The 25,872-nt window shown below is 37.5% G+C and overlaps 1 protein-coding gene across 1 annotated transcript in view; it reads right to left on the reverse strand.

Annotated features, from left to right (window-relative positions):
• Positions 1–1,864: 1,864 nt before the first annotated feature.
• Positions 1,865–25,872, reverse strand: part of LOC127625937 (kinesin-like protein KIF21B) — a 121,521-nt gene continuing 97,513 nt past the window's right edge. The window contains exons 28-34 of the mRNA XM_052101425.1: positions 25,587–25,723; positions 22,297–22,477; positions 21,990–22,154; positions 21,586–21,703; positions 20,606–20,776; positions 8,557–8,756; positions 1,865–3,892 (exon numbers count right to left, since the gene is read on the reverse strand). Coding sequence (XP_051957385.1) covers positions 3,835–3,892; positions 8,557–8,756; positions 20,606–20,776; positions 21,586–21,703; positions 21,990–22,154; positions 22,297–22,477; positions 25,587–25,723 — 1,030 coding nt within the window. The 3' untranslated portion in view covers positions 1,865–3,834. The remainder of the gene's footprint in view (positions 3,893–8,556; positions 8,757–20,605; positions 20,777–21,585; positions 21,704–21,989; positions 22,155–22,296; positions 22,478–25,586; positions 25,724–25,872) is intronic.

Below are 25,872 nucleotides of genomic sequence, written 5' to 3' on the forward strand. Positions count from 1 at the left end.
AGGGCAAATGCAACAAGCTCCATTCCAAGAATACAACAATAGTACCAAAAAAATACAAATGAAATAAATAAAAATGCTTATAAATTAGTGATTTTCATTTCTAAAATTTAATGAGTCTATAATCTCACTTATTAAGGGGCACTTATTAAAAATGGGGCTCACACTGTAATTGAATAGTATGCATAACCAAATCAGGTTTGTTTGAGCATAACATTAAAAAAACGTAAAATATTGCAAGGTTTTTAATACAGTGAAATTGTAAGACATATAGAAATGTGCAAGTGATAATATAAACCAAACTTTGGCAACATATTTTGACACTGTATGTTTTATCTGATATCTTTCAAAAGCAAGATACACTGACACATATAAAAAGAGATGCATGATGGTAGAAAGCAGCCTTTTTTCAGTTTTGAAAAAACGGCCTTTGATGTACAGCCTCTGATCATTATTTAATCAATTTGGCTTCATTCTGAAGTCTGGCAATATGTAGAAGAGATAAAAATTAAATTTCATTTTATGAGTTTATTACTCATTTGTAGTGGAAAGAGGAAAAAACAAATATGGTAATTTGGTCTAAAACCACCCTATAATGTAATGTTTCTATGGTAGTGTATAGTAACCCACATACAGTCTTGAGGATGAAATACTGGTTTAATAAGAGTGCAGAACATACTCTCTCTACTAGGTATAACTGCATAAGCTGCAATCTATTGCCACAGATTTATTATCCAAAGAATTAACCTTAAGGGTGAAGAAGCCTCAAATGTGTTCTTCCTAATGAATATATATACACATGTATATGAGCTTTACAGTATGTAAATAGATCAAGCCTACATATTTCCCTATTATGATGATTACTGCTAAAATATCTCGGTCCACAAACAAAATTAGGTTTCATATCCATTGGGTCCTGTGGATTTTCATACATGTTGGGCCGCCCAGAAACAATGTGCAGATAAGAATGATAGATAAGTTTCATTAAAGAAGACTGTGAATCTGGGAATGGCTGGGAAGGGAGCAGCGCGAAGCACAGCAAGATTGATGGATTAAAAACAAAGTTGTATGTGTTCTACCAAGACAAGCTTGCCAACGCCCACATACCCCCACCAGGCATGCCATGCCCCTCAATGCAGAGGAGGCTGCTTCCTGTTTTATTATAAAAAATAAAAAAAAAAGGGGGGCAGGATTTATTTGACCTAGTTTAACGATGACATTTTCCCTATCACTGGATGCTTAATCTTGAGCGAGCTGGTAGAGAAACATAGACTCACCCTGATTAAAGACACATTTCAATAAATCTGTGTCTGTGTGTCTATTATATTTAAAGGGCTATTTCACCCGAAAATGTTAATTCTCTCATATACTCACCCTCATGCCTTCCCAGATGTGTATGACTTTCGTTCTTCTGCAGAACTCAAACAAAGAATTTTATTAGAATTTCTCAGCTCTGTAGGTCCCTACAATGCAAATGAATAGTGACTAGAACTTTGAAGGTCCAAAAGGCCACATAAAAGTAAGTCCATAAAACTCTGGTGGTTTAGTCCATATCTTCAGAATATGAGAGGTGTAGATCAGAAACAGATACATATTTAAGTCTATACTATAAATCTCCAATTTCACTTTCAAAATGTGAAAGTGGAGATTTATGGTAAAAAGAAGGACTTAAATATGTATCTGTTATCTGTTCTGTTATCATATCGCTTCTGCAGATATTGAATAAACCATTGGAGTCTTATGGATTACTTTTATGTTTCCTTTGTGTGATTTTTGGACCTTCAAAGTTCTTGTCACCATTCACTTGCATTGTATGGACCTACAGAGCTGAGAAATTCTTCTAAAAATCTTTGTTTGTGTTCTACAGAAGAAAGAAAGGCATACACATCTGGGATGGCATGAGTGAGTAAATGATGAGAATTTTCAATTTTGGGTGAACTAAAACTTTAAACTATTGTATATCTTGTACATTTTAAGTTATTTAAGGGTAAATATCACAGTAATGTGTCCAGGTCACATTTCACTCAAAGATAAAATGAATATGAAATAATTTTTTGAATAAATGAAAATGAAACCATTTTAGGACCATTAAGAGTTTACATTGTGACATACTTCAACATTAAGATCTTTAATTTTGTAATTTGCATTATTGTAAACACTTTACAACTCAGCATTGCAGTCATGAGAATGTGAATTCTTTGCATTGTGGTAATACGTATGGAGGAGGGGGGTTGCTTAGTTGTCATGGAAATAATGTAATTGTGCTAATCTTAAATGGTACTAAAAATCTGCATTGTATTTAGGCAAAATATAATTTATTCATTTTTTATTATTATTATTTTGGGGTGAAATAAAACTTGGATTTTCTGTCATGAGATTCACCCTTTAGCATGGTTAAAATTTTTCTCAATGTGTCTTAAAGATATTTCATGGACCAGACATGGTGCGTACTAGCAAGAAAAATTTTAAAGTTGCACCTGAACCTACAGCTGTTATGCAATTCTTCAACACTTGTGCTTTATAACATTTTAAAGAGTAGTCAAAATTGAGGTAATACATGACCAAATTTTCATCTAACAATCCAGTGTCAGATTGTCTAAAAAGTTTTAGAAAACTGTTTTGAGATAATATCAGTAAAGCTATCACCTCAGCAACAAACGTACCAGGACAAAACAGCGGATCCCTTTTTTTGTGTCCAGAAGGGGAACGCTGCCTTATAATCAGATGCTTGAGTCTGAGACAGCAATCTTAAGGAGAACCATCCCGCTATAGTCACTTAACCTGACCGTCCCCTAGAGAACTTGGCTTATTACATGCACACCCTAAAAATGCCCACTCAGCAGACTTTGAATTCTGCTTCACAATTCTAATACCTCTATCCACACATCTCCCAGAAAATAAAACTGGGATCCTGTCATGAGCTAGAACCCAGATTCAGTGAAGGGTGTTTTCCCTAAATGTAATCTAAACCTGAGGTAGAGAATGTAAAATTCACAGCAACAGAGAAACAATGGAGACAATGGTTTTCAACAGCAAAGGAAGCCTCTCAGAAGGGCTGTACAAGTTTGTGTCCAGTGTTTGAATGGAAGATTAGGGTAGCTATTAGTCATTTGAAATGATCAGAGAAACCCCTGTAGAGGAGATCATTGAAATAAGAGGCGGTCTGTACTATTGCACAATGTCTCATAACTGGGATAGAAAGTGTTGCAAATTCTCATATTCATCTAGTCTTCTTGAGATATTACAAAATGTTTTGGACATTAACTGCCAATGGTTCAGTTTCTAGTCTAGTTCAATTTCAAAGACCAAAATCATATGCCTCTCTAGAAGTTAAAAGGTTTCGTGCCTCTTGAATCCGAAGTGGACTTTCTTCATCTTAGATACTTCTGTCACTGACATGGTAAAAAAAAAACAAAAAAAAAACAGCAGCTACAGATTAAGTTTTCACAAGAACTTTTTTCCTAGACAGGAAGTGCACCTTTTTAGTACAGATGCTACAGTTTCTGGGTCAAATGTGGTGTTACCAAAATGGCACCTTTAAAACATCAATAAGATGGGAAATGGCAGTTTCTCAGGCAGATTGTTGGCTTCCCCTTTGAATATTCCAGATATATCAGGTTTTAAGACATTAAAAGTGTTGTGACTTCAAAACAGACAGCCATCTCATCTCCTTAGAACAGAGCCATGTAACCGACCTACTGGAATGAGACCTCCGAACCCTGGACTTCACTCAAATGGTCAGCTTTGAGCACCATAAGGTTGAACCGTCACGTCCAATGGGCAGCCAACTCAAAAACAAAAAGGCATCATACGATGGTGATAACAATGATTCCAAACTCAGGATTGACACCTTTTCTTCCCCATCTTCGGATGCCAGATCTTCACTGTCATGTCACTGTGGGAGAAAAAAGTGAGATATAAAATGAGAGGTGGAGGAGAGGCACAGGGCCAATAATTAGAAAGAGAGACACTCGGTTGTCTGAATCTTCAGACATCATCGTTGTAGCTCCTAACTCTGAAGAGATGGCAAAGACATCAAAACCAAGAGTTCACAAAGAGAAGCCGCCTGCCTCTGCCTCTCACCAATTATGTGCAAGTACATTTTTATCCCAAATAAAAATCAAAACGCTGCTGTGAGACCTAGCCCCTAGACTCACATGCTTACATCTTCAACACACTACGGTATCTCTGATAAAAAATCAGATGATTTTTAATCGCAGTACGATGGAAATGGATGGGTCATTGGTCTGGGGAAAAGGTTCTGAAAAATTCTTCACTGCAAAAAATTATATCCATAATCATTATTTTTGTCTTGGGGAAAAAAACAAAAAACACTTTAAACTTTCTAGATCTCTCTAAAAAAGTACTGGTGGAAAAGTACTTTGGCTTAACAGAAATATACAACCAGTTAAAAACAACAATATTGCAGTGGATATGGGGAAAAGGGCATCGGGTCTCAAAGGGCGTTGAGGCAGAAGCTATCTGGTGGTACCTCGACCTTAACAAGAACCAATTAAAAGGATGATTCGACTTGAACACATTAAGGCAAGGAAAAAATTATGCTTTGTGTTCAGTGTCTAATTAGTAAGATTTCCTTATTGGCCCAAAGAAAATGAAGGAGCTAAGGGGATGTTCTGTGGGATCAAGTGAAGAATAAAACATCTGGAAAAAATTTGTCTTATGAAAAGAAACTGGTGCAGTGAAAGAGCATGGAAACAGAAAAGAAAAAGAAACAAAAGATACACAGAGGAGATATAATAACTAACAAAGCAAGAAATAATTGACAACACGACAAGAATACAATGAAACAGCTGAACTGTGCAGTTTGTTCTCAGGGATTCTGTGGCTCGCGTCCCCTTGAGTGCATTTGAAATGCTGCTGCTCCACTCCTCTTTAACCTTCAGAAATGGTCATGCATTTGCTCAAGTCTCCAAACTGGCTGCACGTAGCTGCCAGAATCAAATTCTGTTACTGACCGACAAATGTTGAAAACAGCCTGGCCATTCACATCACTTAGTCCTTCATCAAACTGTACACACATCTATGGGCTCTGCAATTGGCTTTTTCTCCCTCTCCACACAATGCCTGTATATGCATACAGTGAGGGTTCAAAAGTCTTCTTGTGAAAATTTAATTTAGCATTTCTCTAATTTAAACGTCTGAGATCCCACATCCACATGTGTGGACATTACGTTTTGGCTTTGTTATAGGCTATTCATAATTTAATTTAAACTGACTGATCTAAGTTCAGGAGACTCTAAGCAGTTATTAAAGGGATAAACCTTCAACACACTGAGTTACGTGACAAAACAACATGGCGCCAATCTCAGCTGAGTTTGTCTTTGGGAGAAACGGCAACAAAACTTATTCTGTTAAGAAACTATTCTGTTATTGCTAAATTGCACACTGTTAAACACAATGACCATGTACATGGACTATAGGCTCATTATCCTTAACAAATCCTATATTCACCCTGCATTATAACACTGAGTACCAATGGATGCATCCCAAAGCTGGAAAATTTTGCTTTCAGAGGCTGTATACAGAGAATGAAAATAAGGAGCATTTCAAATTTCAATGTTCCGAGACCAGTCCAGACACACTGGGCATTAAGTAATTCCCTAATTACGGAGCAAGGGAGCATCCTAAAGCTTTCCTATGCAGCAAAGTTCATTCACTTCTAAAATCCAGTAAAAATTTCAGCTTCAGGCTGCAGATTATATTTGGACCACTCAAAATGGTTTCTGAATTTTTCACATTCAATTTTATTTTATTGTAATTGGCAGATGTTGGCCATTACTTTGAATCAGAATTAATAATGCTAATTTCTAATGTAATGTCTATAACGTCTCAAAAACATAAATAGCAACACTACAGGAAACAATTTGATGAAAAAAAAATTTGACTTTCTTCAGCAATATATTTAAAATTTCACAACTTAGTTCCACTGTCCACATTATGTTGACATACATTTTTAGGAAAACTATTTGGTCTAATATATATATATTAAATATAATTGCATGTGTCTTAAGGGCTACAAGTTACAAATCAAAAAGGGAATGGAAAATGCACACAAGTCATTTTCAAGTTGAATTGAAAAACCAACATGATTTGTAGTTTTTGGTATGTTCCTCTTTTGCTTTAATGAAAACATGTATTTAAACTGGTGTGGACCCCACTTTTTTGTGCAAAACCTGATAATCCATGTTATTCCAGCATGATATGAGAACGTTTCAAACAGCATTTTGTGTGCTTCAATGAAAGCAAGAAATATGAACTTATGCACAAAGGAGTTAACCATTTTAAATGTCACAAAACTGCTAGTTTGATTAGTGACCTACAAATAGTACAGAGTATTAAATATTTCACATTCATTTTATATCAATGCTTCTTTGTTACTAAAACTTTATTTCTAGGTTTAAATTCAATTTGTTATTCCACTTTTTGTAATTTGTAATTGTTGTAGCACAACAATCTAAACTGAAGGCTTGAATCATTTTCTTAGCTTTCCTCTTCTAGTAAACATGCATCATGTAGCAAGACATTTGAAGTTAGCATGAAGTGTAGTCCGCACTGTAGCTTATCCTGGTCATAAACCACTCACTTTGACAGAAAGAACATCTGACTGACAATTGAAAACCCAAAGCAAATTGTTGTAACGTATTGTTAAGGGTTGTGAGAATCTGCTACCAATGTGACGCATGCAATGCTATGAAGTGGTAATTCATTTAAATAATGGCACAGCAAAAGGTGATTCAGAAAACACAGAAACATTTTTAAAGAAAAAAGAAAATGTGTTTCTTATGCAAAACACAAAAGAATATATTTTGAAAAATATCTCAACTGTTTCTGGCCATGCAATGTAAGACTATCGAATTAATTCGATAGTTTTGTGTAAGAAATAAATAGTTTTTAAATTCTGTCTTTATTCACTTAAAATCTTCACTTCTGCCCTGCACTCTTATGCATGTTCATGAGAGAAGCTCATTCACAAATGCTCAAATTTGATGTGTGTGCGTTTGCATGTACACGCGAGAACGTCTAGTATTGTGCTGTATCATTGAAAGCTTCAGAAGACACGGATTAAACCACTTCATCATATGGATTTCCTTTATGCTGCCTTTTTGCCCTTTTTGGGGCTTCAAAATTTTGGACCCCATTGACTTACTTTGTATGGACAAAAACAGCAGAGATATTCTATTGAAATATCTTCTTTCATGTTCCACAGAAGACACAAGTTTGGGAGAGCATAAGGGTGAGTAAATAATGAAATAATTTTCATTTTTGAGGTACATTATTTAAGTAAGAATAAGTACTGACTAGTTTGTGGACATTCAGTTGTGCATATGGATCTCAATTTTGTGTCTGCCAAGGACACCAAAGGAATTAGTTGAAAATGTGTGCAGACTTTTCTAACTTCAGAAATCCTGTCCTTTAGAAATACAGAGTATTTCACAGGCATTATTGATACCCTATCACTAAGATTTTAATCGCAATATAAATGTTTGCTAATATCACCAACCCCTTCATTGAACCTTATAAATCCAGCAACAAGTTTGCCCTGTAAACAATTTTGCTTCCTTGCAGTATAACAGAAAAGCTGTTCACTCTGACTCCAAGAAGTTGCTAAGCAGCCAGCAAATAATGGCACAGGGACTAAGAAAAAGGAAAAAATAACTAAAACAGTGAGACATAAGAACAGAAAAGAGGAAAAGACAGTACCAGAGGGAACCAGAGGCAGGAAGAGTTAGTGGAGACTCAGGGGAGGCTGGTGGCCCGGCCTTTGATGGCCAGGACCCGACGGGGTAGACAAGGCGTGAGCCCGGGGACATAACTCCACAACTTCACCCGACAGTCACTGTAGTTTTAGGCCCCAGAGCGAAAATGGAAAGAATTAAAAAAAAGAGAGAGACAGAGACTTGAGGAAACAGGAGAGCTTTGTTATTCATTAATGTGACTCTAACAGTCAAATAATCCCCAAATTGCTTGCCCATACCATCTGCTTAACAAGCAACTCTAGAATTACACAAAAGTAGGTCTAAAAAACATGTTAGTCTGACTGACAATTTCTAAGTAGTTTACTGTCTGGAAAAAGGCATCACAAGGGAGCAGAGTCTGGAAGGAGGCAAAATAGACTAGTCAGTGGGTTGCCTGAATAACGGGTTTATGTTTCGGGTAAATATAACCCTCATCAGACGGGTTTCTTATGTGGCGTTTACATAGTATGCATTCTTGAGCGTTCAGAATGCTCAAAATAAAACAATAAATAAAAAAGCATGGGACATGATACAACAGCCAAAGACGTCTATCTGAATGTGTTCTAGTATAATTGTTCTATTAATTTGCACAGGATGTTACTAGTTCTGTTAATATTAGTCCCAATAATGAGAATAATTAAAATTTTAATATATATACAGAAAAGTCTAAATAAACTAGTCAACCTCACTAAAGGACTAGTCGGTTGTTGGTCAACAAGTCGACCATAATGAACCATACCTACAAGTTAGTCAATGTAATTTAGTCTTTTCCTTGATGCTCTTTCTTGCCTGTTTTACATACCTGGATGCAGTAAAGATCTGTTTAGAGTTGGTGCAGATGGCATTGATGGTGTTGTCATGGCCCTTGATCTCTCCGATAGGGGTAAAGTTGTCCACATTCCACACTTTGAGCATACCCGCCCTGCAGGCGCTGAGGAGCATGGGCCGCCCTGGAACAAATGCCAACGCACACACCCAGTCCTTGTGGGCGTTCGGGATTTGCTGTGGGAATGGATGGTTGAAACATTTAAAACTTGAATTTGACATTTTCTGATGAAATTATGAAATTTTTCCCATACAAAACTCGCCACTATGATGCTAAGGTATTGTGGGATGAAGCATTTCGCACATTTTAACAGCAAATTCGAAATGGTTCCTCAGACAAATCTATGGGGAATCAGATGGAAATTTTCAAAGAGAACAACCAAAGCAATTTATCTGGGCTAATTTACCCAGCCACACTATCAAAAAGGGCAGGCGAGTTAGTGAAGTGTGCGTTTAGATAAACACACTGCTTAAACATTGTTAAATCTCCCGGGATTCGAATGTCTTGGTGGTGCACGGAGGAGGGGTTGTGTAAACTTTCTATCAATAAAAAATTGTATGGATCTGCAATCATTGCTGTGGTCAAATTTAACAGATGTGTATGTTTCATAGCTAGAAGTGAGAAAGCACTGCATACATTTCTTTAAAGGGATAGTTCACCAAAAAAATCTAAATTCTCTCATCATTAACTCAACCACGTCACCCCAGATGTGTATGACTTACTTTCTTCTGCTGAAAACAAACCAAGATTTCTAGAAGAACATTTCAGCTCTGTTGGTCCTCTCAATGCAAGTGAATGGGCACCAACATTTTGAAGCTCCATAAGGAAATAAAGGCAGCTTATAAGTAATCCATACAACTCCAGTGGTTAAATCCAGATCTTCAGAAGCAATATGATAAGTGTGGGTGAGAAACTGATTTTCTGTTTCATTTTCAAGCTTCACTTTCACATTCTTCTTCTTTTGTTTTTGTTGATTCAAATTATTTGTGCATATCTCCACCTACTGGGCAGGGAGGAGAATTTATAGTAAAAAGGACTTGAATATTAATCTGATTCTCACCCACACCTATCATATTGCTTCTGAAGATATAGATTTAACCACTGGAGTCTTATGGAATACTTTTATACTGCCTTTATGTGCATTTTGGAGCTTCAAACTTGTGGTAACCATTTATTTGCATTGTGAGCAAAAACAGCTGAATTTTGTTCTAAAAAATCTTTGTGTTCAGCATAAGAAAAATCATACACGCAAGTCACACATCCGGTATGGCATGGGGGTGAGTAAATGATGAGTGAATTTATATTTATGGGTGAACTATCCCTTTAATGAAAAAGTATAGATTGACATGAGGGGTCTACATAGTTGAAACTGAAAAAAAAAAAAACTGAATCTACAGTACAGAGCCACAGCAAAGGAAAAAAATTTTTTACTCAAGTTACAGTCTGAATTGAATGCGAGGAGAGAGAAAACCATAGTATCACATCTTTTAATTATGTTGTCTTTGCGAACGAACTACTCTGGTTGTGCTGTTTTTATTTTGTTTGTTTTTTTGCATGCAGCCAGCAAACCACTGACTTGTGAGCCGGTTCTTTTAGGTTGTTCAGACTGAATCCATTTGGTAATATAATATTAAAATAAAAACAGTATTGGTTTCTTAAGTATGTAGTTAAGACCAATTATAGCAGAGTTCATTCTATAGGAAGCACCTGTGGAACTAACACAACATTTTGCCTGTAGATATTTGTGCTTCCTAACGGATTTTAACATCAAACTGTGCTGAAGTCAACATGAAACAGAATTGAACCCTTAAATACATCATTCAGACAGGTAGAAAAAAAACAATTTTCACACTGCCATATAATAATCTCCCATTATTTTTTACCTTTTCAGTCTGGATAACAGGAAACTTTGGTATGTGTTCTTGTCTGATATAATCAATGGGTGATGGGCTAACAGCTAGATGAACCATTAAAATCATAATTCTTACAAAGAGCTTTCTCAACTTTCAGACAGTGATGACGTCAATGGGCGCTGACATATAAAGCTATTTTACATCTACTGACACAGACACGATGGATAAATGCTGGTCTATTACCTTCTGAACATAATTTGTCTGTGCACGTATATATTATTGTTGGTACTGAATATTGTATTTGATTTTGTTATTTAAACACAGTCATGCTACGCCATCTTGCATCTTTAAAAAACTCTTCAATACACTTCCAGCTTAAAAGTCTTTAAATTCTCTCTCACAAAGAAGAGATGAAAATAGTTAGTTTTTTTGGTTCTTTAAATGAATAGTTACCTTAAATATATTCCTATGCAAGTTAACCTAAATTTCATTTGTGCATCTCTAGATAAGTCCTTTTGATGTGGAGAAAACAATCTCCAGGCAAGAGGCATTTGTTTTGAGTACCTGCTATTATAACTACACAGCCACGGTAAACAAATAATGAAACTAAACATACTTAACCACGTGCGACCCTGCGTCCACATACGTGGACATTGTATTTCGGCTTTGCTATACACAACGGATTATTTAAACTGACTGAATACTGTTCCAACTCTCATTTAAGAGTTAAACTTCTTCCACACCCAGTCGCGTGACAACAGCATAACGTTGATTTCCGTGAAGCCCTTCTATGGGCACAGACCAATCAACAGTGCCTCTGGTAAGAAACCTCTTTTCATTGAAACCTGTTTGGTTGTAAAGGGTAGCATCTAGTTTCACTTGGTGGCATGCACCAGCTGCCATATCACCCTGCGGCTATTGCGTGGTTGCCCACTAAAGCTAAGCAGGGTTGAGCCTGACCAGTACCTGGATGGGAGACCTCCTGGGAAAACTAAGGTTGCTGCTGGAAGTGGTATTAGAGAGGCCAGCAAGGGGTGCTCACCCTATGGTCTGTGTGGGTCCTAATGCCCCAGTATAGAGACGGGGACACTATACTGTAAAAAAAGCACCGTCTTTCGGATGGGACGTTAAACCGAGGTCTTGACTCTGTGGTCATTAAAAAAAAATCCCTAGGGCACTTTCTCATATCTATCATGGCCTCCTAATAATCTCCATCCCTGAATTGGCTACATCACTCTACTCTCCACCAATAGCTGGTGTGTGGTGTGCGTTCTGGCGCACTATGGCTGCTGTTGCATCATCCAGGTGGATGCTGCACACTGGTGGTGGTTGAGGAGATTCCCCCTATACTATGTAAAGTGCTTTGAGTTTGAGAAAAGCGCTATATAAATGTAAGTTGTTGTTGCTTTAAAAAATGCATTTATTTTTCACACGTCAGCGAGTTGACAACATGATGTCCACATACAGGTGAAACTCGAAAAATTAGAATATCGTGCAAAAGTTCATTAATTTCAGTAATTCAACTTAAAAGGTGAAACTAATATATTATATAGACTCATTACAAGCAAAGTAAGATATTTCAAGCCTTTATTTGATATAATTTTGATGATTATGGCTTACAGCTTATGAAAACCCCAAATTCAGAATCTCAGAAAATTAGAATATTACATGAAATCAATAAAAAAAAAGGATTTTAAATACAGAAATGTCAGCCCTCTGAAAAGTATAATCATGCATATGTACTCAGTGCTTGGTTTGGGCCCCTTTTGCATTAATTACTGCCTCAATGCGGCGTGGCATGGATGCGATCAGCCTGTGGCACTGCTGAGGTGTTATGGTAGACCAAGATGCTTCAATAGCGGCCTTCAGCTCTTCTGCATTGTTTGGTCTCATGTCTCTCATCTTTCTCTTGGCAATGCCCCATAGATTCTCTATGGGGTTCAGGTCAGGCGAGTTTGCTGGCCAATCAAGCACAGTAGTACCATGGTCATTGAACCAGGTTTTGGTACTTTTGGTAGTGTGGGCAGGTGCCAAGTCCTGCTGGAAAATGAAGTCAGCATCTCCATAAAGCTTGTCTGCTGAAGGAAGCATGAAGTGCTCTAAAATGTCCCGGTAGACGGCTGCGTTGACTCTGGACTTAATAAAGCACAGTGGACCAACACCAGCCGATGTCATGGCTCCCCAAACCAACACAGACTGTGGAAACTTCACACTGGACTTCAAGTGTGCCTCTCCATTCTTCCTCCAGACTCTGGGACCTTGGTTTCCAAATGAGATGCAAAATTTGCTCTCATCAGAAAAGAGGACTTTGGACCACTGAGCAACAGACCAGTTCTTTTTTTCTTTAGCCCAGGTAAGACGTTTGACATTTGAAGCCCATGTCCAGGACCCGTCTGTGTGTGGTGGCTCTTGATGCAGTAACTCCAGCCTCAGTCCACTCCTTGTGAAGCTCCCCACACATTTGAATGGCCTTTTCCTGACAATCCTCTCCAGGCTACGGTCATCCCTGCTGCTTGTGCACCTTTTTCTTCCACACTTTTCCCTTCCACTTAACTTTCTATTAATGTGCTTTGATACAGCACTTTGAGAACATCCAACTTCTTTTGCAATTACCTTTTGAGGCTTTCCCTCCTTGTGGAGGGTGTCAATGATGGTTTTCTGCACAACTGTCAGGTCAGCAGTCTTCCCCATGATTGTGAATTCAACTGAACCAGACTGAGAGACCATTTAAAGGCTCAGGAACCCTTTGCAGGTGTTTAGCTGATTAGAGTGTGACACTTTGAGCCTACAATACTGAACCTTTTCACAATATTCTAATTTTCTGAGATTCTGAATTTGGGGTTTTCATAAGCTGTAAGCCATAATCATCAAAATTATATCAAATAAAGGCTTGAAATATCTTACTTTGCTTGTAATGTGTCTATATAATATATTAGTTTCACCTTTTAAGTTGAATTACTGAAATTAATGAACTTTTGCACGATATTCTAATTTTTCGAGTTTCACCTGTAAGTGAATTTGGGACATTATTCCCTCAAAAGTTGAAAAAATATTTTGAAAGTTATTCAAAATAACTAACATTAAGGCATCTGTGGGTTATTTCATTTCATTTGAATATAAATTGTTCTAGATTTTATTTTGTTATTACTCTACAATACGGTTCTATTCATTAACATTAGTAATGCATTTCTGCATTCATTGTGAATTTTCACACTGAGAAGCAATGGGTTCATCCAAAAGCCGAAAAATTTAGCTTTCAGAAGCTTTATATAGAGTTAGGATGAAAAATTAGGTGCATTTCGAACTTTTCTGAGACCAATCTGTTCATATATTCTGAATTTCTAATGTATAATTTTATTTATCATGGTTGGCAGTAATATGATGATGTTTGACATTACTTTGAATCAGAATTAATTGTGCTAATTTCTGATGTAATGTCTCAAAAACATGAATAGCAACACTACTGGAAACATAATAAACAAATTGATGAAGAAAAAACAAAAAAAAATTAAACTTTCTATAGCTTGGTATTATTTAAAATTTCACAACTTAGTCCTGCTGTCCACATTTGTGGACACAGATTTTTAGGAAAACTATTTGCTCTAGATCTTATTTTTCTTTTGCTATTAGTTGCTAGACTTGCTACTATCACTATTACAAATCAAAAAGAGAAATGGAAAATTGACACAGCAGTCATGCTCTGGTCTCTGAACAGTCCAACAGCTGTCCAATGTTCATGTACACATAAGAATTGAGCAAAATGCTGTAAGGCCATCTGACACAATGATGACATACATAAATACAAGATCCAAATGTGCATACACTATCAGTGGAAAGTTCGCTCACACCAATTCATTAGATTCCTCCGTAAGGAGGGAATCTATTGTATTTGACGGTTTTATTATTAGATTCCGCCGTAAGGAGGGAATCTATTGTATTTGACGGTTTTATTAGATTCCTCCGTAAGGAGGGAATCTATTGTATTTGACGGTTTTATTATTATTATTATTAATATTATTATTATTAGATTCCTCCGTAAGGAGGGAATCTATTGTATTTGACAGTATTATTATTATTATTAGATTCCTCCATAAGGAGGGAATCTATTGTATTTGTCAGTTTTATTATTATTATTATTATTAGATTCCTCCGTAAGGAGGGAATCTATTGTATTTGACAGTATTATTATTATTATTATTATTATAATAATAATAATAATAATAATAATAATAATTCTTCTTCTCCTTGAGCCCCAATATCTCAAAAAGTCACTGGTCAAAAGTTTTCTAAATTGGCACATTGATACTCCATGCCAACGGGTACCCCCAAACCAAGAATGGTCCACATTCGCCCATAGGTGGCGCTATAGGCCAGGCCCAAAAAAATATTTTCAAAGTGATACCATTTCCACGCCATTTGTCCAAATCTTCTGAAACTTGGTGTACATGCCTCATTCCTCATGGGGAACAAAAAAGCCTCAAGGACCCATAACTTCCGCCATGATGGATTTTCCCGTACGTTGAAAATTTGTGAAAACCTACAAAATTCTTCTTCTCCTGAACCGTAGCTCCAATTGACTTGAAATTTGGTACACGTGTAGAATTGAAGTCTTTGAAAACGTTACTTAGGAAAAATGAATACGATACAAAATGGCTGAAAGGGGCGTGTTTATGTAAATGTCCAAATTTTAACAATATATACACGTGTCAATAAATCAAATGTAATTTTGACTGATGGTTTTTCAAACCTAATATGCTTAAAGATGACATCACTCTGAAGTACTGCACAAAGAATGGCCATGCCAAAATTCCCATTTTCTGGTCAAAAATGTTCTAATTTGGTACATTAATAGTACAGGCCAACAGGAATCCACAAACCAAGAATGACCGACATACGCCACTAGGGGGCACTACAGGACAAGCCAAAATTCCCATTTTCTGGTCAAAAATTTTCTAATTTGGTACTTTGATACTACAGGCCAACAGGAACCCACATACCAAGTATGGCCCACATTCGCCCTTAGGGGGCGCTACAGGCCACTCCCAAAATTTAGTTGTCTGGTCAAAAACGTTCCAATTTGGTACATTGATACTACAGGTCAACAGGAACCCTCAAACCAAGAATGACCGACATTCGCCACAAGGGGCACTACAGGACAAGCCAAAATTCCTATTTTCTGGTCAAAAATGTTCTAATTTGGTACATTAATAGTACAGGCCAACAGGAATCCACAAACCAAGAATGAACGACATTCGCCACTAGGGGACACTACAGGACAAGCCAAAATTCCCATTTTCTGGTAAATTTTTTCTAATTTGGTACTTTGATACTACAGGCCAACAGGAACCCACATACCAAGTATGGCCCACATTCGCCCTTAGGGGGCGCTACAGGCCACTCCCAAAATTTCATTTTCTGGTCAACAACGTTCTAATTTGTTACATTGATACTACAGGTCAACAGGAACCCTCAAACCAAGAATGGCCAACATTCACCCCTAGGGGGTGCTACAGGCCATGCTGAAATTCCCATTTTCTGGTCAAAAATGTTCTAATTTGGTACATTAATAGTGCAGGCCAACAGGAATCCACAAACCAAGAATGAACGACATTCGCCACTAGGGGGCACTACAGGACAAGCCAAAATTCCCATTTTCTGGTAAATTTTTTTCTAATTTGGTACTTTGATACTACAGGCCAACAGGAACCCACATACCAAGTATGGCCCACATTCGCCCTTAGGGGGCGCTACAGGCCACTCCCAAAATTTCATTTTCTGGTCAACAACGTTCTAATTTGTTACATTGATACTACAGGTCAACAGGAACCCTCAAACCAAGAATGGCCAACATTCACCCCTAGGGGGTGCTACAGGCCATGCTGAAATTCCCATTTTCTGGTCAAAAATTTTCTAATTTGGTACATTGATACTACATGCCAACAGGAACCCACAAACCAAGAATGACCCACATTCGCCCATAGGTGGTGCTACAGGCCACGCCCCAAAAAATATTTTCAAAGTGATACCATTTCCACGCCATTTAACCAATTCTTTTGAAACTTGGTGTACATGCCTCATTTCTCATTGGGAACAAAAAAGCCTCAAGGATCCATACTTCTGCCATTATGGATTTTCCTGTACACTGAAAATGTTTAGTTTAGGATTCAGACAGAAATACGTGTTTTTTGGATTCATCCATTGAGAGGGTTTAACCCCAACCCTCTCCTGATCAATTTTAAATGATTTGCCATTTTGAGGAGGAATCCGCATTGCTGCTTGCAGCTATATTTATTATTATTATTCTCCTTGAGCCCAAATAGCTCAAAAAGTCACTGGTCAAAAATTTTCTAAATTGGCACATTGATAGTCCATGCCAACGGGTACCCCCAAACCAAGAATGGTCAACATTCGCCCATAGGTGGCGCTACAGGCCACGCCCAAAAAAAATATTTTCAAAGTGATACCATCTCCACGCCATTTGTCCAAATCTTCTGAAACTTGGTAAACATGCCTCATTTCTCATGGGGAACAAAAAAGCCTCAATGACCCATACTTCTGCCATTATGGATTTTCCTGTACAGTGAAAATTTTGGAAAACCTAAAAAACTCTTCTTCTCCTGAATCTTAGCTCCAATTGACATGGAATTTGGCACACGTGTGTAGTATGTATGTCTTTCCAAACGTTACTTAGCAAAAATGAATACAATACAAAATGGCTGAAATGGACGTGTTTATGTAAATGTACACACAAAAGATGATCAAAAATTTTTAAAATCCCATTGATTTACAATGGCTGAGCAAAGAGGCTCCCTCTACTGGAGTAACTCTGTCTACCACATTCAGCTCTTCTGTAGCAATCTCTCTAATGAAGCATTTCGGTGGAGCTCCAGACTTAGAAGCCAAATGACATTTTACTTGTGTCTTCACGAAGGTAAGTCAATTGTGTGTTTTAATGCTTTCCAGTTTGAACATTCAAGCGATTTTACACTATTCAACTCAACAAAGGCAAAACAACTCAAATAAATGTTTGCGTGCAGTTTGTGTGACACAGTGAGCGAGCCGCGTCGCGTCTAACGTTCGCACGCCGATGAGAGTTCTCTTTCGCCTCGTGTTTGAACGGACAATTTCATACACCAAAATACATGATATATTGGGGTGTCTGCTATGTCTCAAGTGAACAAACAGTTGATAAAAAAATCGGGTATCAATATATTGAATTATGAATTATTGAAGGGGTCTAGTGATGCCGCTGTGATGTCCTGTTAGATTTTTCTCTATCGAGACAGCGTTAACCTAACGTATCAAAACTTCAGAGTATGATGTTGTTTAATTGTCTCTGACAACACGCAATCCGCGAGGCGAGATCATTTTTGCTCGCATCTTCACGAAGGTTTGTCGGTTGTATACAATGTTTGCCTGTTTGAACATTCAAGCGATTTTACACTAATCAACACAACAAATGTGAAAACAACTAAAATACATGTTTGCGAGCAGATTGTGTGACACAGCGAGCCACGTCGCGTCTAAAACGCTCGCACTCCTATGAGATTTCGCTTTCGCTGCTTCTTGCGTCTGAACGGACAATTTCATAGAATAAACTGTCAAAATACATGATATATTGAGGAGTCTGTTATGTCTCAAGTGAACAAACAGTTGAGAAAGAAATCTGGTATAATGATATTGAATTCTGGCATTATTCCATGTGACGTCCTGCTATATTTTTCTCTCGAAACAGCGGAAATAACTTAAATAAAATATTGCGTCATTTTTGCCCATACAGAAACATGCGAGACATCATTACGAACTATGAAATGTGTCCTTTTATTTGTGTACAATTACAATAACAACAAAACCTTGTGCTTTTGTAAAATAAAGGAAATAATCTGGGTGCTCAGTCTGTCTTCGCGATAATCTTTCTGAAACACGTCACAAAATTCAAGTGAACCATCAACCATTCACGCAGTCTGTATTTTATCACCTCACACCCATAATCTCTGAAATGAATACAGATGCAAAAAGCATTGCACAGAACGAAAATAATGATACTTCACAGTTCTCAAAAGATTAAACTGGACTGTGCCTTGAATATCGTATCATGCGATAAAAGCCTCTTAAAGAGACAGTAACAATTTAGACTTCGCCCAGTGCATTGACATCCGAAGTAATTGAAAAGTACAAATGGTATTATTTTAAGTTTTTTTTATTTCTCTCTTACGTGGTAGAATGCCACTTTTTTGAATGGCATGTAAAAATCACTCAATCTCCATTTTTTTCACTGGATCTGTTGCTATTTTAATGATTTAAAAATCAAAGCACTGACCATTTAAAGTGTGAGCCTTTACATTTTGAAATAGTTATAAACAGTCACAGCTATGCAGTGTTGTTATGTGCCTAGATAGTCTTTCAGATAAAATTAGTTTACCCCAAATAGATATTTCTCTCATCATTTACTCACCCTCTTTCTATCCCAGATGTGTATTTCTTTCTTTCTCTGCCCTGTTGGTGCTTTCAATGCACTTGAATGGTGATCAGAACTCACATCAACAAAAATCACATAAATGCAACATAAAAAGTAACCCATAACACTCCAGTGGTTTAATCCATACTTTCAGAAGGGATATTATAGGTGTGGGTGTGAAAAAGATCAATATATGTAGTATATAGAGTATTTTTATTTTTTTTACTATAAATTGTCCACCCTGCTCAGGAGGGGTGATATGCTTATGTAAATCACACAAAAAAAAAAAAAAAACAGAAAAAGAACTCTTAAGAGAGAAGAGCGCTTGTGAAAGTGAAAGTAGAGATTTATAGTAAAAAATGACTTAATTATTGATCTGTTTCTCACCACTTCTCATTTACTTACATTGAAAGGACCAACAGAGCTGATGTATTCTTCTAAACATCTTCATTCAATTTCTGAAGAAAGTCATACACATCTGGAACTGAATGAGGGTTAGGAAATGATCAAATATCCCTTTAACATTTACTTATTTTTACAATGCATAAAATGAATGCTAATTTCGTACATTGATACTACAGGCCAACAGGAACCCACAAACCAAGAATGGCCAACATTCGCCCCTAGGGGGCGCTACAGGCCACGCCAAAATTCCCATTTTCTGGTCAAACATTTTCTAATTTGGTACATTGATAGTACAGGCCAACAGGAACACACAAACCAAGAATGGCCCACATTCGCCCTTTAGGGGGCACTACAGACCATGCCCAAAAGTCTCATTTTCTGTTCAAAAATGTTCTAAATTGCTACTTTGATACTACAGGCCAACAGGAACCCACAAATCAAGAATGGCCCACATTCACCCTTAGGGGGCGCTACAGGCCACTTCGAAATTCCCATTTTCTGGTAAAAAATTTTCTAATTTGGTACACTGATACTACATGCCAACAGGAACTCACAAACCAAGAATGGCCAACATTCGCCCCTAGGGGGCACTACAGGTAATTCCCAAAATTCCAATTTTCTGGTCAACAATTTTCTAATTTTGTACATTGATACAACAGGCCAACAGGAACCCACAAACCAAGAATGGCCCACATTCGCCCATAGGTGGCGCTACAGGCCACGCCCCAAAACAATATTTTCAAAGTGATACCATTTCCACGCCATTTGTCCAATTCTTCTGAAACTTGGTGTACATGCCTCATTTCTCATTGGGAACAAAAAAGCCTCAATGATCCATAAGGTCCGGTATGATGGATTTTCCTGTACACTAAAAATGTTTAGTTTAGGATTCAGACAGAAATACGTGTTTTTTTGGATTCATCCATTGAGAGGGTTTAACCCCAACCCTCTACTGATAAATTTTAAATGATTTGCCATTTTGAGGAGGAATCCGCATTGCTGCTTGCAGCTATATTTCTTTATTATTACTATGTCCGCATTTTCAAAAATAAATAATCAAGTCAGAAAAACTCTGAAATCTCTTAAATAGAAGTATTTGAATTATGTAGTGACAATGAATGATAAATAAAAACTCTTATATTTTAGTTTCTTCAAAGTAACCACCCTTTGCCTAGATTACAGCTCTGTGCAATTTGGGTATTCTTTCAATCAACTTCATGAGCTGTCACCTGGAATGCTATTTAAATAGTATTGAAGGACTTATGGAGTCAAATGTTTCTACATGCAATAATAATCTTTTAACCTGTACCTGAATCAGTTCCTGCTGTCCCAGATCCCATTTCTTAATGCCGTTGTCACGGGAACCACTGAACAAGATGTCGCCGTGTATGGCAAGGCATTCAATACCGTCGTAATGAGGGGGCTCAAAGTTATGAGCTGGTCCAATATTGCCCTGAGCGCCTTCCGCAACATCAAATATCTGCATTACATTAAAAACAACATCTTACTCTTGTATATCGTGAATACTGGCTTGAAAATGTATACAAAGCAGCTTTGCAAAGAGACATTTGGCCATCTAACATATTTGCTCTTTAATAGATTCAGTGCAAGCCACAAACTACTAATCATTTAAAGTAGTTCAACTACAGTCAAGTTACCTTTTTTGAAAAAGTAGTTTGCTACAATACAAGCTACTAACAAAGAGCAAACTACAATTTGGATATGGAGGATACAATGGATACAATATGGAGGCAATTTATTTTTAAATATGTAACCATTAGATGATTTAATTTAGAATTTAATAAAAGCAGCATTCTTCTGGCAAAAAATATCAATTTAATTGATATTTATTTTTTAAATTAATAAATTAGGACAACAGCATTAAACAGGATAAATGTACATTAATTACAGATAAATACAGCTTATTAAATGTAGGTAACATAGTGATAAACAGCATTATTTAAATAAAAATGTCACTATAAAAAAAGAATACAAAATTCAAAAGGCCACTTGTCGGAAAAAGTATTTATTATTGGAAAAGCTACACTATTTTGAAAATATCTGAACTACTGTTACACTACTGAAAAATGTAGTTAAGTAGCATCACTACTTTTAGTTGGTTACTGCCCAACTCTAAATGTCCAAGTCTATCACCATTATATGAAAAATTTGGAAATGGTATTTGTTTTGGTTTGTTGCCGTTTATGTAGATGGGATGCCATTTCGGAAAGACTACACAGGGTTTCAGAAAATAGAGACACGCACATGACAAAAGAAGCTGCAACGCACCTTCACATAGTGGTCTTTGGAACCAGTGATGACCTGGTCTTTGCCCCCACCTGAATAACCCACTGTTAGACACATGACTGAGCCAATGTGTCCTGTCAGCTTCCCTGTGGCCTGCATTCTGCATAAAAACATTATAATCAGTAACAAAACTCACAAAACTACAATGTTTTGCAAATATTACATATTTAAAAGTAATTTTGCAAAGTTTTTATCATTCCAAATATTTTTTAGAACAGAACATGTACATGGTGATGGAATCCCAAACATGGGAAAAACAGTCCTTACACCCCACTTGCCGTGTGGATTTTTGAAATCGTTCATAAATGACCATCAATAAATGCCAATACCACCTCTGTATCTGTTTTGAGATCAAATGAACTCAGGCCAAGCAATGAACTATGCACCTGTTGAGGTCCCAGGTGCGGACAGTGTTGCCTGCAGCAGCGTACAGAACCGATCCAGAGGGATTGAGGGCGATCTGGTTAATCTGGTGCTCGCCCTGGGCTGTGGTGATGGTGCGGGTGGTTGTTCCAGCGCAGGCGTCACCTGAGACCACCTGACCCGATGACCTTAAAATGGATGGGCAAAGTTAAACGATTTCTGTGCTACATGAAATTCTAGTATGTTCATGTTGATGGAAATATGAGTTAAATATTTTAACTTCTCTACTTTTTTCTTTGGCAAAATTTCTTAAAGTGAAAAGATACTCACGTGAATGTTCGGATGCACTTGGCAGAGTCACGAATGTCCCATACTTTGATAAATGATGTAGAAACGGTAAAGACCAGGCTGGAGTTGCTGCAGTATTTGACGGACACAACGTTATTAGGGTGCCCCCTCAGTGTCACTATTTCCTGTCCAGTTACCAGATTCCACATCTTGCAGGTTCGATCTGAACACCAAAAATAACAAGTGACCAGTATTTAGATAACAACTAGATTGTTACGTTCATCAAGGCCAGTGTCAAAAACCTAAGGACACATGCAAATTTTACCTTATTTACATTACAAATATTACAAAACGAATGACAGAGAGGATGCCAAAGAATATGTATGCTTAAAATTGTATTTCGTTTCATAAAATCGGATTGTTACGACTCTAAATTCGGACTGGATGAGCCACATTCAGAGCTATTGTACAATGACTACAGTATACATAAATTATACTGTGACTTCACATTCTGTGTTAATGCAATGCATCCACAAACAACCAACAGTTAGAATAATGAACTATATTACTTGGCAAAATAATTGTTTATTCAGATAATTATTAACAATAAATTGTACATTAGTGTCTTTTATCACAGTGCTGTCAGTGTCATTAAATAAAATCAACAAACCACTCGAGTCACAGTGATTTTACCATGGGTAAGGGAAGCACTACCCCTTACCTGTGGTAAAATCACTGTAATGCACTGCCTCTTGTGACTATTTTCATTTAAAAGTCAATCACATCAGCATGAAAACCACTTGTTGAAATCGCTCTTCATAGTCATGCAGCCCGTGTTCTTTAGTAACAACCTGTATGGAAAGCCAAAAGCGTAATTTGTCCATAAGTCTTGGAGGTTCAGACTTTTAGGGCATTTATAAACAAGCTCTTATGCAGAGTTTACAGTGCAATTTCATAAGCACAGGTAAGACCTCATTGTAGCTAGTCTTTCTAAAATAAGAATAAAAATTTGAATAATAAATTCAAGTATTCGTTATGAAAAAAGTAGCTTAAACTATTTTAACTACAACTTCCACAGCTGTAATACAAATTAGGTCTAATAGTTGCATATTAAATAATCTATTATGTAGAATCTTTGTCAAAATATCACTGTTACTACTTTTTTAGTAAGGATGACGTGTAATTTGAAAAAACACTTTATTTTGTTGCATAGCAGTGTTGCTCTTCTCAGTGTCATTTAGCGTGTCGGGGCTATCTACTGTTTGAGAGGTTTGATTTACTTTATAGTGCTTAAAACTAAAAAAAAACCTCACAAGAATACAAATGGATTGCAACAGTTTTGTGGTCTTGCCCTGCAATATTGAGGGAACCCCAGGCACCAGATGCCTGCACTCCAGAGATACACAGAGCAAAAATATTGTGTTGCAGATGAGAAGCATATTTATCACTTAAGAAGTGCTGAACTCAAGATTATCATTACATTTGCCAAGCGGCCTGGGAAAACTAAGGTTGCTGTTGGAAGAGGTATTAGGGAGGCCAGCAGGGGGTGCTCTCCCTGTGGTCTGTGTGGGTCCTAATGCCCCAGTATAGTGACGGGAACACTACACTGTAAAAATGCACCATCCATCGGATGAGACATTAAACTGTGGTCCTGACTCTTTATGGTCATTTTATAAAACATTTTACACTGTGCGAAAGTCACTGAGATTTCGGCACTCCGTTGTCATGACAACAAATCTGAAATACTGGATAACTTAACACAGATAAGGTAAAAGGCATGTTCACATTTACGTAGCACGATGAAATTCTGCAGACGAAATATAGTAATCTCAATACGAATCCTCACATCTTTGAATTTTGCACAATGAACTTTAGGTAGCGAAGAATTTCCCCTTGCAAATTTCACGTGGAGTTCAAGTTTGGTCACTTTGACAGTGGAATTTGCTGCGTTGCTTGGTTTGGCAGTGGCCTCTGTGTGGGCAGTTCTTCGTACACAGCCACACTATTCAAATTGGACAAAGATATAATTTTAGCGGTGAGTTTCTTTTTAACTTCACTCTTCCAGAGTTTTAAGTGCAGCATAAAAAGAGGTTTCTCGACAATAAGTTATTGCTGGTTTCACACGTTAAAAATCAGCCCACACCGTCGCCCATGAAATTTTGCTTTGCAAAGGTAAATTTGAACACGCAACATTATAGCACACTGTGACGAGAAGGAGGGCGTGGTTGGGCGACGATGTTCAGATGGCGCTGAATCAGCCGATCAGAGGAAGAGCGAGATAAAGGGGAGCTGGAGGGACCAGTTCGAGAGAGAGAGATGCATGCAGCAGTGTTGCCAGTTGCCAGTTCAGCCAGTTCCCGCCACCTCCTTGCCCATTCTTTATCTGTTACAGTGGTTCACAGAAGGTGGGTTGGATTGTTGGTCAGACCAGTAGCTGAATCAACTGATCAGCGGGAGAGCGAGATATAGGAGAGCCGGAGGAGCCAGTTCGAGAGAGACAGACGCACACGGCCATGTTGCATGCGTGTCTGTTTATTTTTGATTGTTATATGTTGAGTTTCTTATTAAACGTTATAATTTTCAGCAGATTCCCACCTCCTCCTCGCCCGTCCCTTATCTGTTACACACACGCGCACGCACAGTCAATATAGTTTAACTTGTACTAATCCTGAAACATTCCTTGTGAGAATAAATAAATATCTTTACATTTAGTTTATTTTAGGTCTCAAGCAGTGCTGGTTTTGTTGGCAATACCCGATTTCACTTCATTCTCAAAAGTTTGAACAAAATATCAAAATCTTTGATTCGCAAACTGTTCTAATCATCTACACTTCACAAATTCATACTTTTTTCACCTGACTGATATACAGCAAAGTGCCACAAAATTCTTTTGCTTTTGTTTCCTCTAACATTTTAATATTCAGCCATCTACCTGTATATCGTGAGTGAGAGAGAGTTGTTGTGCTTTTTACCCAAAACTCTAGCCAATGCAAACAAGCATTATTTAATGAAAAATGCATTGCAATTATGGTTCTAGTTCCCTAATGTAACATAACGCTCACATATTATTAAAAAAAAAATGACTGCAGCATTATGAGCAATATCTAAAGACACACTAAGATATTTAATTCAAGCTGCCCCCGGTTAGCCTTGTTTACATCAGTGGGCTGTTGAACAGCTCAATAAAGGATGCTGAGAGGCTGACCTTCGAGTAAAGAGAGAATGTAATTCAAATTGCCTCATGTGCTCATGCTTATCAGTGTGTGTTTGCTTGTACCAGGTTCACACACCCATATACGCAGATGAATTGAGGGTAATGGTGGGAGTTGTACCTTTGGATCCGGTCAAAAGCAGCTCGTCTGTAGCATCCAAGCAGAGCACAGGTTTGGTGTGGCCCTCGGCCATTGCCACACACTGCAGAGGGGCCGTCCTGCCCCCCTTGAGCCCACCTGTGGGAGTGATCACACCCCTGCACAAAGATATTCAGTATTTTAAAACCTGATTGTGAATCGAGGGTCTTTGTGAGGTATGGTACAAACTCTAAGCAAAAAGTGAGTAGGAGGAAATATGGATGTTGCAACAAAGCATGTTTATGCTTGTGCGTCTAAACACAATGCA

This window comes from Xyrauchen texanus, chromosome 32, assembly GCF_025860055.1.
Source record: "Xyrauchen texanus isolate HMW12.3.18 chromosome 32, RBS_HiC_50CHRs, whole genome shotgun sequence".
NCBI lineage: Eukaryota > Metazoa > Chordata > Actinopteri > Cypriniformes > Catostomidae > Xyrauchen > Xyrauchen texanus.